Here is a 17,854-nt window from a genome sequence, read left to right as displayed (position 1 = left end):
TCCTCCCAAAGCAGGGATGCAGTGATGGAGCAAGCTGAGGGGCTACAGCTGAGACCCTGGACACTGCCAGCTGGGGTGGCTCTGGAAAAAACCATTTGTGTGCAAGGATCTGCTTGCAAAAATGCACCTGCTGACCCAGGGAGCATGGAGAAACTGCAAACACATTAGGAAAGAACTGAGGGAATTCTCCTTTCACCCTTCCTCAGCGCAGAGGAAGGGGTAGCATAACCATGGAAACCTGGCCCATGCCAGACATTGATGTATGCCCAGCGCTACCCCTTGGGCCAGGGTGCCAGAACAGTCAATCCCTAAAAGTTGCCCCCTTCTCCCCCTTCTCCTTTTTCGCCCCCTTCTCCCCCTTCTCCTTTTTCGCCCCGCTTGCTCCCTTCTCCTTTCAATACACATTTCTATTTTCTCATGTAAAATCCTATTCAAAACCATAACCAAACCCAGTGACACAGCTCCTCCAATTACCCGGCCTTGTTTGAAATCACGGCATGAACTTTGGACCCACAAGGGCGCAGGCACCGGCCCATCCGAGCCGCGCAGCCGCTGCAGGAGGGAGCGGAGCAGCCAAGCCCTGGGCCCCTGCCACGTCCCACATTTGAGCTTCATGTGGAAGCAGTTTTCTCCAGGGCATTTATGATCGTGCACGTCTCCAAGACGAGTCAATCCAGCCCGCCAAAAGGAAAATGATTCCCATGAACCAAAAGCTCAGGTGTGGCAGCGTTTAACACACATGAAGTGCTGTCAGCTGAAGTTAAACACCTTTGTTTTCCCCTGCGACTGCCCCACGCAGTAGCTGAAGGTCACACCACCACGGGCTTTCCCTCCCTCACATGGTGCAGGACCTCTGGCAGGTTAAGTTTGAATGGAAAGGGAAGAGGTCGAGGTTAGTGTGCCCGACAGACTGACAAGAGGCTTCCGCACCATTTCAAGTGTCTCCAATGACACCAAGTCCGCAGCAAAAAGGAAGGGCCAAACTGATTTCCCTGCTCTACAACAACGAGCTGCTCAAGAGCGAGGGTCACCAGTGAGGTGCGTGCTTCAGCAGCCACGGCGCAGGGAGTGGCTCCGTATTCCCAGGCTGCGGCAGCGCAGGGGATGCGTGTGACGGGGCACACGGCTATTGTTCAGGATCCCAGACCAGAACTGGTCACCCTACAGCAATTCCCTGATTAAACACTGACCCGCCTTCTCACGCCGGCCAGGCTCAAAAGAAAACGAGCCAGTCCTCTCCCGAGCAAGCTGCCAGGCGTCCCTGCTGCCCACCTCCACACGGAGGTCGCCGTCTTCTTTTTCAGTAGTCTCCGTATCAGACATCGCTCCTAAGGAAACGAAAGGCTGGGGGTTAGGGGAATCTGTGCGAGGCGTGCAGGCAGGAAGCAGAGCTGAGCAGCTCGAGACCAGAATAGAAACAGGAATCGAGCCCGGCATCGAGCGCAGCGCAACGCGCTGCCGGCACAGGCTCCTGCGAGGCTGCATCGGCAGCTCCACGCGGCATCATCTCGAAAGGGATGCTGATCGGAGGCAGAGGGCTCCGCGCAGCCTGGATTGGGCTCAGGAGCTGCAGCACGGGCTGGGGAGTTTCCTCCTGGAGCACCGGGGCGGATTAAGCTCCGTTCAAACCCAGACGAAGGGGCGGGAGGAGAGAAAATTGCCACATGGACAAATAGCTGCGCAACCCAGAGAAGCAGGTTGCAGTGTGAAACACATCAATGGGGTGGCTGGAAGGTGAGGGTCATTTTGCAAGCGGCAATCCGAGCCCTTCGCCACTGGAGAAATTATTAGTAAAATTAAGAATTAAAACAAACACACACACAGCCTTCCCAAGCAACCAAACAGAAGTGATGGTCAGTATTGCACATACAATGAAAAGCGCTGGCAGAGAAGCCTTGGCCAGGAAGAAAATATTTCCAACTCCCAATATTGGCATAATTTGGGATAAACACCTTCCTATCAGCATAAAACACCATTCACTGATCCTGCTAATCCCAGTGTTCCAGGTCCTGGGCTCCCCAGGGCATTTCTCTGCACATCCCTGGTGATGCCCGGGCACCCAGCGTGCAGCCACCCTGCTCTGAAATGCACACAGCTCTACTCCCTCTCCAGGCAAGCAATAAGACAAGCTCAAAAGGCAAAATGCAAACCAAACAGAAGCATTCCGACATGGAAAACGGAAATAAAAAATAGTTACAAGGAGCCTGAAGTGACCAGCAAGTTCAACTCGAAAAGGTTCTTTTCCCCTCTCCCAAAACAGATAGCCAGAATGATCAGTTTTGAGCTCAAATAATATCAAGAAAGGGTTCCTTTCCTGGGCTGCCCCTCCCTCGGCAGCACTCTCAGCTCTCTGCTGTGTTTCTGCCTGTTGCAGCGATTATTTCCAGGTCAGGGCACGCAGCTGACAGAGCTCAACTTTATTCCACTCCAAGAGCACACAAGCTGAAGTGGCCACTTTGGAAGAATGGAGGATCCAAACGGTGCTCCCCCAACAGCCTCCTGAGTACCCAAATTCAGAACCTACCTGGCTTAAGAAAGGAAGAGGCAAGCAAACACAGAAATACCCCTCGCTGCTGGGGATATGCACAGGAGGGCTCCTTCTGCACCAGCCAAACCCTGCAGCCTCACCCTTCTCCCCTCCCCACAAAATCCAGTTTCGTTAAACCCATTTTAGATGGGTTTAGATCCAAGACGAGAACACCTTTGGAAGTTAAACCTGGATCAGGAATTTGGCTGCAGTCGGTTATACCCCTTCCTGCCATTGCCAAGACACTTTAAGGCTTGAAAGCAGAGAGGAACCCAAGTGAAACACAGCTGGAGAAGCAAAAGCGTTTTCCAAAGAGTGCAAAATAGCAAGAGTAAAACAATTCCCATTCCACAGCCAGATGAAAAGAAGTTGCCCAGAGAAGGGATGAGGTTTCTCCTTCAGGCCAAAACAAACTAAGGACTTTCTGGGGTGGGAATTCCAAAACTTTCATACAAGCTGCCCCCGTTTGCTTCATTCGCCGCAACAAAAACTCAAAGACAACCTTGCTCTTTCAGGACCCCCCATAACCCTGTCAGCATCCATCCTTCTGGTTTGGCAAGAAAAATTTGGGGAATTAGGGGGAAAATTGCAAAATTGGGGGGAAATTTGGGGAGTTTTGGGGGGGAAATTGAGGAATTTGGGGGAAATTTGGGGAGTTTGGGATGAAAATGGGAAGTTGGGTGGAAAATGGGGAATTTGGGTGGAAAATGGGGATATTTGAGGGGGAAAATTTGGGAATTTGGGATGAAATTGGGGAAAATTTGGGGGGAAATGGGGAAATTTGGGGGGAAATGGGGAAATTTGGGGAGAAAAATGGGGAATTTGGAAAAATGGGGAAATCTGGGGGAGAAAATGGGGAAATTTGGGGGGAAAATGGGGAAATTTGGGGGGAAAATGGGGAAATTTGGGGGGAAAATGGGGAAATTGGGGGGAAAATGGGGAAATTGGAGGGAAAATTGGGGAATTTGCGAGGAAAATGGGGATTTTGGGGAGAAAATGGGGAAATTTGTGGGGAAATTGGGAAATTTGGGGGAAAATGGGGAAATTTGGGGGGGAAATGGGGAGATTTGGGGGGGAAATGGGGAGATTGGGGGGGAAATGTGGATTTGGGGGAGAAAATGGGGAAATTTGTGGGGAAATTGGGAAATTTGGGGGGAAATTGGGGAATTTGGGGGGAAATTGGGGAATTTGGGGGGGAAATTGGGGAATTTGGGGGGGAAATTGGGGAATTTGGGGGGGAAATTGGGGAATTTGGGGGGGAAATGGGGAAATTTGGGGGGGAAATGGGGAATTTGGAGGGGAAATGGGGAATTTGGAGGGGAAATCAGGGAATTCGGGGAGAAAACGGTGAATTTTGAAGCAAAATCTGGGAATTCGGGGGGGGAGAAGACGCAAAGAATGTGGAGATGGTGGAACTGGGATGGTGGCCAGAAGGTCTGGAGATGCCGGGGGGGGAACTGGGAGCACTGGGAGGGGGACTGGGAGGTAGTTATGGGGCACTGGGGTGGACTGGGGTGAACTGGGAGCAACTGGGAGCTACTGGGAGGGAGATAGGGAGGAGGAACCCGTGGTGGGATGGTCTTCAGAAGCTTGGGAGATGCTGTAGGAGCTACTGGGAGCACTGGGAGGGGGACTGGGGGTGACTGGGAGGTAGTTATGGGGGACTGGGGTGAACTGGTGTGAACTGGTGCTTACTGGGGGGGTCAGGTGGAGGTGCACGAGGCGGACGTGAACGCGGTGGCGCTGGCGGACGCAGGGGGGCAGCTGGTGCTGAGCGGGGGGGACGACGGGCTGGTGCGGCTCTGGGACCGACGGAGCCTTGGCCACCGCGGCCACCGCCCCGTCTGCCGCCTGGCCGGGCACCGTGGGGGGGTCACCTTCATCCACAGCCCGGTGAGGGGGGGCACTGGGAGGGACTGGGAGGGGATTGGGGAGCACTGGGGGGGACTGGGAGCACTGGGAGTGGCACTGGGAGGGGATTGGGGGGCACTGGGAGGAGGATTGGGGGGCACTGGGAGGAGGATTGGGAGGGGAAATGGGGGCACTGGGAGCACTGGGAGGGGCACTGGGAGGGACTGGGAGGGGGAATGGGGGCACTGGGAGGGGGAATGGGAGGGGATTGGGGAGCACTGGGGGGGACTGGGAGCACTGGGAGTGGCACTGGGAGGGGATTGGGGGGCACTGGGAGGGGGAAGGAGGACACTGGGAGGGGGACTGGGAGGGGACTGGGAGGGGGACTGGGAGGGGACTGGGAGGGGCACAGGGAGCGCTGGGAGGGACTGGGGGGCACTGGGAGGGACTGGGAGGGGGATTGGGGGCACTGGGAGGGACTGGGGTCACTGGGAGGGGATTGGGGGGCACTGGGAGGGGCACTGGGAGCACTGGGAGGGGCACTGGGAGGAGAACTGGGGGGACTGGGAGGGGAATGGGGGCACTGGGAGGGGGAATGCGGCCACTGGGAGGGGGAATGGGAGGGGGGGAGGGGGCAACTGGGGGCCCTAGGAGGGTGCTGGGATGAACTGGGAGGGGAACTGGGGGCACTGGGAGGGGGTATGGAGGGACTGGGAGGCACTGGGCCGGGGGAGCGAGGGGACTGGGCTGAACTGGGAGCTACTGGGAGGCAACTGGGGTGGGAGGAGCGGGGGTGGGATGGTTTTCAGGGGCCTCGGGGAGGCAACTGGGAGCTCGGGACTGGGATTTGGGGCCTGGGGGGTGGGGTGAAGGGGGTTTATACTGGTTTGTACTGGTTTATACTGGTTTGTGTCCCCCCCCACCAAGGGCGACGGGCGGCACCTGGTGTCCAACTCCAAGGACCAGACGGCGAAGCTGTGGGACCTGAGGCGCCCGGCGGGGGACGGGGCCGTGGCCGCCGCCAGGAGGGCTGTGGCCACCCAGAGCTGGGACTATCGCTGGGAGGAGGCGCCCCCCCCGTACGCACTGGGAGCACTGGGAGGGATTGGGAGGCACTGGGAGGGGATTGGGGGGCACTGGGATGAACTGGGAGGGGGAAAGGGGGGATTGGGAGGCACTGGGAGGGGATTGGGGGGGACTGGGTTGAACTGGGAGGGGATTGGGAGGCACTGGGAGGGGGAAAGGGGGGACTGGGATGAACTGGGAGGGGATTGGGAGGCACTGGGAGGGGATTGGGGGGGATTGGGATGAACTGGGAGGGGGAAAGGGGGGACTGGGAGGGACTGGGATGAACTGGGAGAGGGAAAGAGGGGACTGGGATGAACTGGGAGGGGACTGGGAGGGGATTGGGGGGGACTGGGATGAACTGGGAGGGGGAAAGGGGGGACTGGGAGGGGATTGGGAAGAACTGGGAGGGGATTGGGAAGAACTGGGAGGGGATTGGGAAGAACTGGGAGGGGGAAAGAGGGGACTGGGGGGGAATGAGGGGGAATGGGGGGACTGGGAGGGGGAATGGGGGGACTGGGAGGGGGAATGGGGGGACTGGGAGGCACTGGGAAGGGGACTGGGAGGCACTGGGAAGGGGACTGGGAGGCACTGGGCGGGGATTGGGAGGCACTGGGAGGCACTGGGAGGGGGAAAGGAGTCACTGGGGAGGGGAAAGGGGGAACTGGGATGAACTGGGAGGGGGAAAGGGGGGACTGGGATTCACCCCTATTTACCCCGATGACACCTTAATTACCCCCATAACCTCTGAATTCGCCCTTAATCCGCCGTTAATTACCCTTAATGACTCCCCTAATCCCTTAATGAGTCTCCTAACCCCTTAATTACCCCAATAACCTCTCAATTTCCCAGTAATTAGCCCTTCATTAAACCTTCACTACCCCTTTCCCCCCCAATTACCCCCATAACCTCTCAATTCGCCCTTAATCACCCCTAATTACCCCATATCCCGCCTCTATCCCCCTATTTACCCCTTTAATTACCTCAACAACCGCCCCATTCCCCTTTAATTACCTTTAATTACCTTTAATTAACGCCCCCTCTCCTCACGCTCCATTTCCCGCCTCGCCTTTCCCGCCCTTTTTGTTGCCATGGTGGCCACGCCCCCTTTTTTACGTGATGACGTCACCCCCCAGCGGCGGCGGCGCTTCCGGGGGACCCGTCGCTGCAGACGTTCCGGGGTCACGTGGTGCTGCACACGCTGCTGCGCTGCCGCCTGGCGCCCGCCGGGGGGCGCGCGCTGGGGGCGGGGTGCGCCTCGGGAGGCGTCATCGGTGAGCGACGCGGGGGGGGTTGACGTCATCGGGGAGCGACGGGGGCCGGAAGGGGAAAGCGTGGGAAAAGGGGGTGAGGGGGGATCTATGGGGCAGAGGAAGGGATCTATGGGGCAGAGGGAGGGTCTATGGGGCAGAGGGAGGGGTCTATGGGGCAGAGGGAGGAATCTATGGGGCAGAGATTGAATCTATGGGGCACAAGGATGGATCTATGGGGCAGAGAGAGGGGTCTGTGGGGCAGAGAGAGAGGTCTGTGGGGCAGAGAGAGGGATCTATGGGGCAGGGAGGGGTCTATGGGGCAGAGGGAGGGATCTGTGGGGCAGAGGGAGGGATCTGTGGGGCAGAGGGAGGGGTCTATGGGGCAGAGGGAGGGATCTATGGGGCAGGGAGGGGTCTGTGGGGCAGAGGGAGGGGTCTGTGGGGCAGAGGGAGGGATCTATGGGGCAGAGAGAGGGTCTATGGGGCACAAGGAGGGGTCTATGGGGCAGAGAGAGGGTCTATGGGGCACAAGGAGGGATCTATGGGGCAGAGGGAGGGGTCTGTGGGGCAGAGGGAGGGGTCTGTGGGGCAGAGGGAGGGGTCTACGGGGCAGAGAGAGGGGTCTACGGGGCAGAGAGAGGGATCTACGGGGCAGAGAGAGGGATCTACGGGGCAGAGAGAGGGATCTGTGGGGCAGAGAGAGGGGTCTATGGGTCACAGATTGGATCTATGGGTCAGAGAGGGGTCTGTGGGGCAGAGGGAGGGATCTATGGGGCAGAAGAGGGATCTGTGGGGCAGAGGGAGGGATCTATGGGGCAGAAGAGGGGTCTATGGGTCCGGGTGGGTCTCTATGGGTCCGGGGGGTAGATCTATAGGGCAGAGGGCAACCCCTGACCCCCTCGTTCCCCCCCCGGCCCCCCCCCCCGCAGTGTACGACGTGCTGACGGGGCGGGTGCTGCGGCGGCTCAGCCGGCACCGCGGCTGCGTGCGCGACGTCTGCTGGGGACCCCAGCCCTGGCGCCTCGCCAGCGCCTCGGTGCGCACCTGGGGGGGCGCCATGGGGCAGCTATGGGGCAGCCAGGGGGCCCCGTCAGCTTCCGGTGCTTTCCGTTGGGTTCTATAGGTCCCCATTGGGTTCTATAGGTCCCCATTGGGTTCTATAGGTCCCCATTGGGTTGTATTGGGTCCCCATTGGGTTCTATGGGTCTTTATTGGGTCCCCATTGGGTTCTATAGGGTTCTATGGGTCCCCGTTGGGTTCTATGGGGTTCCTATTGGGGTCTCTATGGGGTCCCCATTGGGTTCTATGGGTCCCCATTGAGTCCTCATTGGGTTCTATGGGTTCCCCATTAGGTTCTATTGGTTCTTATTGGGTTTTATGGGTCCCCATTGGTTTCTATTGGGTCCCCATTGGTTTCTATGGGGTCCCCATTGGTTTCTATGGGTCCCCATTGGGCTCTATAGGGTCCCCATTGGGCTCTATAGGGTCCCCATTGGTTTCTGTGGGTCCCCATTGGGTTCTATAGTGTTCTATGGGTCCCCGTTGGGTTCTATGGGGTTCCTATTGGGGTCTCTATGGGGTCCCCATTGGGTTCTATGGGTCCCCATTGGGTTCTATGGGTCCCCATTGAGTCCCCATTGGGTTCTATGGGTTCCCCATTAGGTTCTATTGGTTCTTATTGGGTTCTATGGGTCCCCATTGGTTTCTATTGGGTCCCCATTGGTTTCTATGGGTCCCCATTGGTTTCTATGGGTCCCCATTGGGCTGTATAGGGTCCCCATTGGTTTCTGTGGGTCCCCATTGGGTTCTATGGGGTCCCCATTGGGCTCTATAGGGTCCCCATTGGGTTCTGTGGGTCCCCATTGTGCTCTATAGTGTCCTCATTGGGCTCTATAGGGTCCCCATTGGGGTCTCTATGGGTCCCCATTGGGTTCTATGGGTCCCTATTGGGGTCCCCATTGGGTTCTGTGGGGTCCCCATTGGGTTCTGTGGGTCCCCATTGGGTTCTATGGGGGCCCCATTGGGTTCTATGGGTCCCTATTAGGGTCGCCATTGGGTTCTATGGGGGCCCCATTGGGTTCTATGGGGGCCCCATTGGGTTATATTGGGTCCCTATTGGGTTCTATGGGTCCCTATTGGGGTCCCCATTGGGTTCTATGGGTCCCTATTGAGTTCTATGGGTCCCCATTGGGTTCTATTGGGTTCTATGGGTCCCTATGGGGCAGGGGGAGGATCTATGGGGCAGGGCTGGGATGTGTGGGGCAGGCCCTCTGGCTCTGCCCCACAGTGGGACGGCACCGTGCGCCTCTGGGGCTACCGCAGCCCCCAAGCAGAAGAGGACGAGGAGGAGGAGGAGGAGGAAGGCGTCCCCCAATAAAGGCCTCTGCCCCACAAGTGGCGCCCGGGCTCTTAATTGGGGGGCAGACGGCGGCCTGCGAGCCCCCTGCCCCATAGATCCCCCCTCTCTGCCCCATAGATCCCTCCCTCTGCCCCATAGATCCCTCCCCAGCCCCATAGATCCCCACACAGACCACAACCGCGGAGAAGCTTTGAGATCTTGACGCTCGCCCCACACTTATGGGGCTGGGCGGGGGGGTGGGGGGTGGCTGGTTATGGGGCAGCGCCGTGGGGCAGGGCCGTCGCCTCAGGAGGAGTCGGCATCTGGGGGGAGAAAGGGGGTGGTGTGCCCCATAGACCCCTCTCTGTGCCCCATAGATCCCTCCCTCTGCCCCATAGATCCCTCCCTCTGCCCCATAGACCCCTCCCTGCCCCGTAGATCCCCCCCCACACCCACCCTGCCCCCCGGCGGGTGCCATCTTGGCTCGGCAGGTGACGAAGGCATCGAAGGCGAAGACGAAGGCGAGAAGGAGGCTGAAGGTCTAAGAAGGGGGGGGGCGGTCACTTAGGGGGCATCCGTGGGGCTGGGGATCTATGGGGCAGGGGGGATCTGTGGGGCGGGGGGGGGGCCACTCACGAAATCTTGGCAATTTGTGAATTAGCACTAGAAAGGGGTAATTGTTGCCATTTCGGTTGTTAAGTTGTCACTGGAAAACAGGATTAGAGGAGGAAGGATTTCTCTAAGCCTCGGGAGAAAAGCTATTGCCGTGGAATATTGATGCAAGAAGAAATTCTTATATTCTGTGCTCTTCAGTGTACTTAGGAAAATAGTTCACTGCCAGTCATGATTTACTGTTATGATATTTCTCTTCTGTAATTCATAGGAACAATCAGAGAAGGCTGAGTTCTATTGAAGCCAACCTTTTTCTGCTCCGTCTCTCTGGTGATTCTCCTACTCTGTTCCCGCTTGGCAGCTGACAGCAGCGAAGCTCTCCTGGCTCCAAGTGCCCACTGTCTGCCCCTGCTCTCCTGAACTCCTGCTATAAAATCTTCCCTGGTGAAAATATCCCAGCAGAGGTGTGCTGCTTTCTGCACTTGGCGTAGGTGCCTGGAGAAAGAGGCTATTCACTTCAGCTAATGCTGGCTGGTGTTTCCTTAATCTGCCTTTTCTTCTTCTACAGACAATTTTCTTAGGTCTGTGTTTGTTAAGAAGAGGTAAGATATCTTCTTTAGGACTAAGTTGTCTTTGAAGTTCCTTTATGAAGTTAGCCTTGTACGTCATAACAGGTACTGGGCTTTATTCAATGGAACTACAAAATGCTTAGACAAGCAAATGATGTAAGGAATAGTGGAACTGTGTGTTGTTTGGAAAGAGCTGTGCAAACTGCTGCCCAATGTAGATTGATGTGCTGAAGATTTATTTCTCAAAATTCAACATTTTTTAGAACACCTCAGTATTATCTTGGATAAATGCAAGATGTTAAATCAAACATGGCTCTTACGAGGGGGAGCAAATGGAACTAAAACAGTGGCAGCGACGAGATGTTCTCACAGTGATTACTTGGGTCCTCGGGGGAAACCATGAAATGGGAAATAAATCACGTTCTGGCCCCCATCAGCGTGCTGTGTATCGCTTTTCTTAAGCAGGTCTTGGGGTAAAGAGCATACTAAAGCCTGAAAGGTTCTTGTGTGGGCAGAGGAAGAAAAGCATCACCGTCAGGATGTCAGCAGAGAGAGAGTGAAAGAATGGGAAAGAGAATAATTTGTTTTACCAGCTCCGGGTTGGAGGTGTTCTAAAAATGACTAAAAGAACAGGGTAAGATGTATGTAGATAGAATCCATCCCTAGAGACTTCTTATTGTTTCTCTGCTCCAATCTTCATGTTAATACCTTTGGGTGAAAGAACTAATAATTATTTGCGTTGTAGAGGAGTGGTTTTCAAGGCTTGTTTTAATAGGAATTGTCATGGCGTTGTGAAAGAGCAAGAGTTAAAGGTGTTGTGTTAACAGGACTGGGAAGCAGACGAATAGTCCCGAGAGCTCTTCTGAGAGTGGGGGATTTCATCCAGGAGGAGAAGGCGGCTGCATAATCCTTTCCCCGAAGAGGTGAGTGCTAGAGGATGTAGGAGGAGTCTGAAGATGAGCTCATATTGCAACTTCTGACACCTACTGATTGTTTTAATTCAAGTATTCCAGAAAATCTGTTAAAAATTCATGCAGTTCGTTTTACTTTTCTAGTTTGGAATAATTGCAGTAGACTAGCAGGCTCCCATTTGGTTATAAGCTCTCCTAGATTTCCCCAATATAAACTACTTCATATTGTTCCCCTGGGAATTTAATTGCATTAAGAAATGATTGGCCCTGATAGACTTCTATGGTCTGTGATAATTATAATGAAATAAGATATCCATATAAAAGCATAAAATGATGCTGAAGCACATGCATTTTTGATCATCAATTAGTGAACTATCAAAGGCATTGCAGATGGAACTGGTTTTTTGCTTTTTAGAACAGAGCCTGACCACTGCAGCCTCAACTGTGTAGTAAGCTTATTTTTAGTTCTTCTTGCTTTAGTGAATACATCTGAACGTGTATTTATGTACATATTCAACTCTGCTGTGAACTTTGTAATGCTTTAAACCTTCCTGCGGAGAAGTCTGAGAGGTAGGTTTCCTTCTGGAAGAGGCCAGTGAGGCTGCTCCGTTGGTCCAGAAAGCTCTTTCTGTAGCAGTTTATTGTTTTCTTAGGGTGATACCAAATCTCCCCGTACTGGTTAATGGAGCAGCTGGGACCTGCTAACGAGCTGGTTCATAAGGAAACAGCTTACTCGTATAAAAGCAGCAAAGCTAAAAGCCGTTTGAAATCTGTGGTTCAGGAGTACTAGGGTTTTTATTCTCCTGTCCCCCAAAATCACTCTGTGTTCTGCCCATCTGGATTACTGTCAGGGGGGTTGGATTAATTAGATGAACAGATGTCAGTGTTTTATCCATTGCCTGGCATCCTGTCCTCTTCAAAAGTATCCACAGCTTCCAGTTGGGACCTCCAGGACGCTAGAAGGGTTTCCTCAGAGAAAGGCTAGGAGCTGGCTCCAGTATTTCAAAACCCACGTTACGGCAATCATGGCATTTTACTTCTGACTCTGTTGCATTGGGTACAAACTGAGGGAAAAACACGATTGCTTAAAAAGTGTGAGTGGAAAGGGGTGATTTGGATCTAAATATCTCATAGCATTTATTTCTACTTGTGTTTGTGTATTTGACAGCAGGTATGCATACACATGTATTTTTTCCCTTTTCTTAAATAATGTATGCTTTTTTATAATCAGATGTGCCTTAAAATATGACGCAAAAAGGGATGTTTGTCTTGGCTTATCTTTTCTGCCACACAGACATTCCTGAGCTTGAGCATGCGGGTGGTTAGAGGGTATTTTGATACGGTCTGCTTTCAGTAACGTCCTGTCAGGACTTGGGACTCATCTGCTCCTCTGATGGAACACTTAGGGCAGCAGCATCTTCTGTCGATATTTAGTAGCTGCAGGATTTCAGGTGCCATCACGATGAACCTGAATGTGACCTGAACTGCACTGAAAGCAGGTTGAGGCAGGAATGGCTTTTTATCTTCTTGAACCATGTTCGAGGTTGTGATCGTTCAAACTAAACATGGATCTATGCTAGCAAAGTCTTCCTCAGGGTGGATGTTCCCAGCTGTTTGGACATGTGCAGAGGGTGGGTTTATGCCTTGTGCTGAAGCTTGCGAAAAGAATGTAAAGGTGCACGTCTCTTAAGATTTCAATGGCATTTAGCTGTCAGAACTATGTAACAAGTGCAAATTAAGAAGAACGTAAGTGCAGCATCTGCCAAAAAGGCAGTAAAGATCTACCTGTGTTGTACGGCTGGCCTGTCGATAACTTTAGGACATGACCGCAGGTTTGAACATTTCAATCTGGAACAGATGTTCTGTTTCCAGGTATTCTTTTTGTGGGCTTTTGTTTGGTTTTTTGTTAGTTTGTTTGTTTGTTTGTGCTTGGGGTTGTTTTTTCTGTTATTTTAGCCGTGTAGATATTGACAAGAAAACAAACTAGCCCTAAACTCTGCCCCTACCCCGACACATGCTTGTTCCCACCCTAGGACCGTGGGTTAGCACTCTGCCTGCTGGGGGACTTGCAGCGCTTGGGCTCCTGTTCGTGTACTGACACAGCTCTATGGCCAGGACTACAGGACTCTCTTCTGATTATTCTTAGAGCATTACTGGTTTTGCTCCAAGGAATCTAACTTAGCTGGAAAAGGACAAAACTGAATTAAAAAACAAAATGAGTAGAAAATTGCTTTTTGTGTTGTAACGCTTTATTGCCCTGGTTCTAGGCTTTTTGGCTCTGATTTGGGAGGTAGGGTTGTAGAGAAGAAGTTGAATGCCGTGTCCTGCTGTCCAGCAACCACATATGTTTAAGGTGCTAGTTTGAGAAAAACCAAAAGAGTTCAATAGCGTCATGGGATTCTGCCACCTTTCCATCAGATCTCTGTATCTCGGTCTGTCCCGAAGCTCAGATCTTAATCGGACAATATTTTATTTTCACTCCCCTGCATGTGCAGTCATTTGGAATGATGCCTGGCAGAATCTGCCTCCAGATGGGATGGAGACGTTTCTTTCTTCCCATACCCACCTAGAGATGCTCTGCTTACTTCTGTTCTGTAATTCTTGTCACAAGGCTCCAAAATTTTTCTAGTCTTAACACCTGCAAGTCTGAATGAGGTAACGTGATAACGTTACCCAAGTGCAAACTCCAATTCTGTTCTTCTGGACCTTGCAATCCAGAATGTGAATTTATGATGTGAGGGGAGATTCTTTCAATGTGGCAATTAATGTCTTTGTCAATCCCTTTCTTTTACAGTAGTACCCTTACTACTCCTCCAAAACATATTTCTGTGAATTGGATTCAGTTATGTAGTTTTATGGGGGTTGGTGAGTTTTTATTGTTTGGGGTTATTTTGTTTGGGGTTTTTTTGTGTGTTTGGTTTTAGTTTTTTTTTTTTCTAGTATTAGCTGTGTGCCTATCATTCTTCCCTGAAGTGAAACCCACTTGCATCTCAAAGCCCTTCATCTTGATTTACACTGTGTGGAAACTTAAGCTATTTGGTCTTAGATTGATCCGACACTGCTCACGGCTTTGCCGTTCTTCCTTTCAGCAGCCTGTGCTCACAGTCTCTGTGAGACGAGCAGGTTGATTTACTGCTGGAGAACACTTGGGTTGCAAACTTTGGCATACCTGCTTGTATTGTTTATTCTTGCACGACTATTACGGAGCATTGTGCTTTAACAAAATATGTTTCCTCTAGAATGTGGAGCATTTAGGAGTGTCCAGAGTAATTGGAAACTTAATTGTAAGTAATTGAATGTGGGTAATTAACTATGGACTGTAAAGTGGAAAAAAGAAAGAGGAAATGCCTACTAAAAGCCATTAGTATAGTTCTGCAATAACCTCTGTCCATTTTTTATAGAACCGATTGTGCACGCATTTAGAAATGGTACTTGTCACGTGAATTAATTATGCGATCTGTTGCCAGGGAATTGTTATCATCGGTGTTCTCCATCTCTGCTGAAATACTAATTAGTATCAGTTTGAGCAACATGGGCAACCCACAACTTATTCTGTGAAACACTTATTTTTTTCTGGAAAAAAAAATATAAATATTTAAGATTTAAAAAGAAAACCCCGAACACTGCTTTTATTTTGATGAACAATAAGTTAAGCTTTATTTAAGAGTAAGAAATTTTGAAACTGCTGTTGTCACAATGCGGAAGACGGAGTGGCAGTATCTTTTGTGTTTGACGGGTAACGAATTGATGCAGAACTAAAAGATCTAATTGTCTTTGTTTGAATTTGCATGAAGAGCAGTCTTTGTTGCATTTTCCTGCAGAATGTCTTCCTTGCTGGAGTGTGTCTGGGGTGTTGCCGCATGTGGATAACAAGGCAAAACCTGGAGAAAGCAATCGGTGAGTATGCAGCCCTTGTAAGCCCAGGGCTCGGGAAGCGGAGGGTATAGGGACCCGTCTGGACACGCCAGAGCCTCCTCCAGCAGGAAGGGATCGTTCAGAGCCTCATTGCACTGACACGCGCTGTCAGGCCTTGTAGGAGCTGCTGAGCCACAGGGATGGTGCAGAGTCTCTGCTGCCACCAGTTGTGGTCCCAGCTGAGCCCCCAGCACAGCCGCATCCCCAGCGGTGCCGTTTCTGGCCAGAGCCGTTCTGGCAGACGTTGGCACCCGACCGGCAGGAGCTGTGGGTGCTCAGCCCTTGCTGCAGGTCAGCGGAGGGGAGAGCAGCCCTGGGTGGCCGAGAGGACGCGCAGGCAGCTTGAGGGTACTGAGTCTGGCAGGGTTGGCCAGAGCTGGCCAGGATCGGAGCAGCCCCAGCTTCACCAAGGGGTCCAGCCCCTCTTCTCCTTGGTGGCTGAGAACTCTGGGTGACACCTCAGGGTCAGGGACAGATGGAAGCTGGACACCCAGCTTGAGGCCGCACAGCTGCCTTGAGGGCAGTGACCATGAAGGGCTGTGGATTTGGTCTCAGGTGGCTTTTCTCTCTGTTCCTGGATGTGTTTTACACCTGGATGTGTGGTGTCATGATCTGGGTGCGGAGGAACAGAGCCAGGTGAGTCACTGATTGCCCCCATGGCTTCCTGCAAGGGCTGCTCGTAGCCACAAAGCATTTCTGCTCAGGCTGCTGGGAAATGGCAAATGAGGTCTTGGCCAAAATGCACTGATAAGGTTTTGGTTATTCTCAGGTGCTTAAATTTGCATCTGAACTCCTGGGCCTTCTTTATAGGAGCCCCCTCTGACCAGAGCCGAGGTCGGCTCAAGCAGATCCTGCCTGGACATGCTCCTATCACGTTGTTCCTAAGGGGCAATCAAGGTGGGGGTGTCATTTCCCTCCCCACCAGATCTCCATCATCAGAAGTTGGGAACAAAATGTGCTGTAAGGGCACATCCTGCAAGCAAAGCACAGGTCAGTGTTAATTGGTTTGAAGAGCATCCCCAAGAGTGGAGTTTGGGGACGTCCTGGGACCTGAGATGTTAATAGTGTAATTACAGAGCTGTGTTTGGCCAGGGGGATTCCCATTCCCTGGATGGCTGCTGGGAGAAAGCTTTTCATCATGTTTCCACTAGTAAAACTCGGTATCTTGGGTTTACAGAAGGTCTCCCCAAAGGCACTGGTGGGGTAAATGTCTGGTGGAGGAAAGGAGCAATGTTTAACAGGGCTGACTTTAAGTTTACAGGAATACCAGGTAGTTAGAAGGTGGTGGCTGAAGCCATTAGAAATTTTCCTGTATTCCTTTTGTATGCGGCATTGATACTGTCAGGTCTTTCTGAGGTCTGGGTGTTAACAGGAGATTAGAGGAATAGAAAGTGTCTTTGGTCAAACTCTGACCCACTGGAAAAAGTCAGAACAGCGAGGCTCCCGCTCAGTGCAGAACTGAAACTGTTGAGCAGAGGGCAGTTATCTGAAGAGTTGGGCAACCAAGAATTTCATCTGTACTGGCCATGGATAATGAAATGACGATGAGGCATCGCCTCTTGGTTGTGAAGCCAGATCTAAGTTCAATTCTAGGATTTGGGGAGTTGAGGGAGGGAATTTTGCTTTCGTGTAGCTTATATCAAAATTGATTTGTCCTCCGAGTTTCCAGAAGGTGTTTGTAACCCTGAAACCAAACCTGTACCATATTCCAAAAGTCAGGTTTTGGAATCTTGAGCTCTTGGTCGCAGGGCAGAGCAGCCTGGCCTGTATCTGTGCTGGGGTGCTAGTTTTCTACAGGGATGAGCGCGAGGAAGGTGACTGAGGGGTGCTGAGTGGTCCCACTGCAGGCTCAGTGTATTGTCTTGCATGTGCTGAGGGACCGAAGGAGGCTGGTGGATTTCTCAAGTTTAGAAAAGGAAGGGGAAAAGGCAAAAAGGAAGCACGCATCTCAATGGTGATGTTGTCAGTCACGCTTGTTGAAACTGCCCTGGTGAAATCCTTTGTGTGCATCGGTGTGGTGTTTGCTGTCTGTCTTTTGGGAGCATCTTCATCCAGTACAGGAGGAATTTTTTGTTTTATCTTAACTTTAATTTCCTCTCAGCCTCTTCCACCTCCTTAGAACCAAACCACCATGGGAAGAGAGGCCATAGAGTATGACCTGGAGCTGGCCCTTTGGAGGGCTGTAAAAGGCAGCGGGCTCAGGCTGGGGTGTTGACCTCAGCACAGCCAGTTGCACCTTAAATAGATCAGATGAAAATGTTCCTCGCTGGAGGATGAGCAGTGTTTCCTCGTGAATGAGGATGGTTGTTAGCCTGTGCTTGTTTCTCAGCTTGAACTCTCTAGACTGGTGGCGGAGGAATTGGAACCACTTGTGCGTTGAGTTTTGGGAGATGGAGACGGGCATGGCGAGTGTCTGAAATGCAAACTTGAGGTGTGAGGTAGGCTCTGTGGAGCCTCCTGCGATGCCTGTTGGGTGTTGTTGGGTTCTGTGCCCGCCCCCCGAGTACCAGTGCCCGTTACGTAACGGCGTTGCCGTGCTACCCCGAGGTAGCACACGAGGAGAGTGACAGTTGGAGACAGTCTGACAGTTAGAGACAGTCTCAGTTGGTGTGCTCGTGACAGCCAGGCTGGTTTTGGTGCGTCTGCAAGGTTCGGTGCCAGTTGAAGCCATGGCTCGTAGGCGCACCAAGTTTGGCTGCGTGTACCCGTGGTGCATCTGTAAGCAGCGCCGCCATGGGCCGACCAAACAAGTGCGGCCAGATACTCTGAGAGCTCGTACCCCGAGAGCTCGTACCCCGAGAGCTCGTCGCCTG

General features: G+C 52.5%; 1 protein-coding gene across 1 annotated transcript in view; it reads left to right on the top strand.

Annotated features, from left to right (window-relative positions):
* Positions 1 to 6,721, top strand: part of LOC138732433 (DDB1- and CUL4-associated factor 11-like) — a 51,681-nt gene extending 44,960 nt beyond the window's left edge. Inside the window, exons 6-8 of the mRNA XM_069879048.1 lie at positions 4,235 to 4,420; positions 5,306 to 5,457; positions 6,580 to 6,721. Of these exons, the coding sequence (XP_069735149.1) occupies positions 4,235 to 4,420; positions 5,306 to 5,457; positions 6,580 to 6,721 (480 nt within the window). The remainder of the gene's footprint in view (positions 1 to 4,234; positions 4,421 to 5,305; positions 5,458 to 6,579) is intronic.
* The last annotated feature ends 11,133 nt before the right edge of the window (positions 6,722 to 17,854 follow it).

This window comes from Phaenicophaeus curvirostris, chromosome 31 (genome assembly GCF_032191515.1).
Source record: "Phaenicophaeus curvirostris isolate KB17595 chromosome 31, BPBGC_Pcur_1.0, whole genome shotgun sequence".
Classification (NCBI taxonomy): domain Eukaryota; kingdom Metazoa; phylum Chordata; class Aves; order Cuculiformes; family Cuculidae; genus Phaenicophaeus; species Phaenicophaeus curvirostris.
The sequence above is the reverse complement of the archived record's forward strand: the minus strand, read 5'-3'. Positions and strand labels throughout refer to the sequence as shown.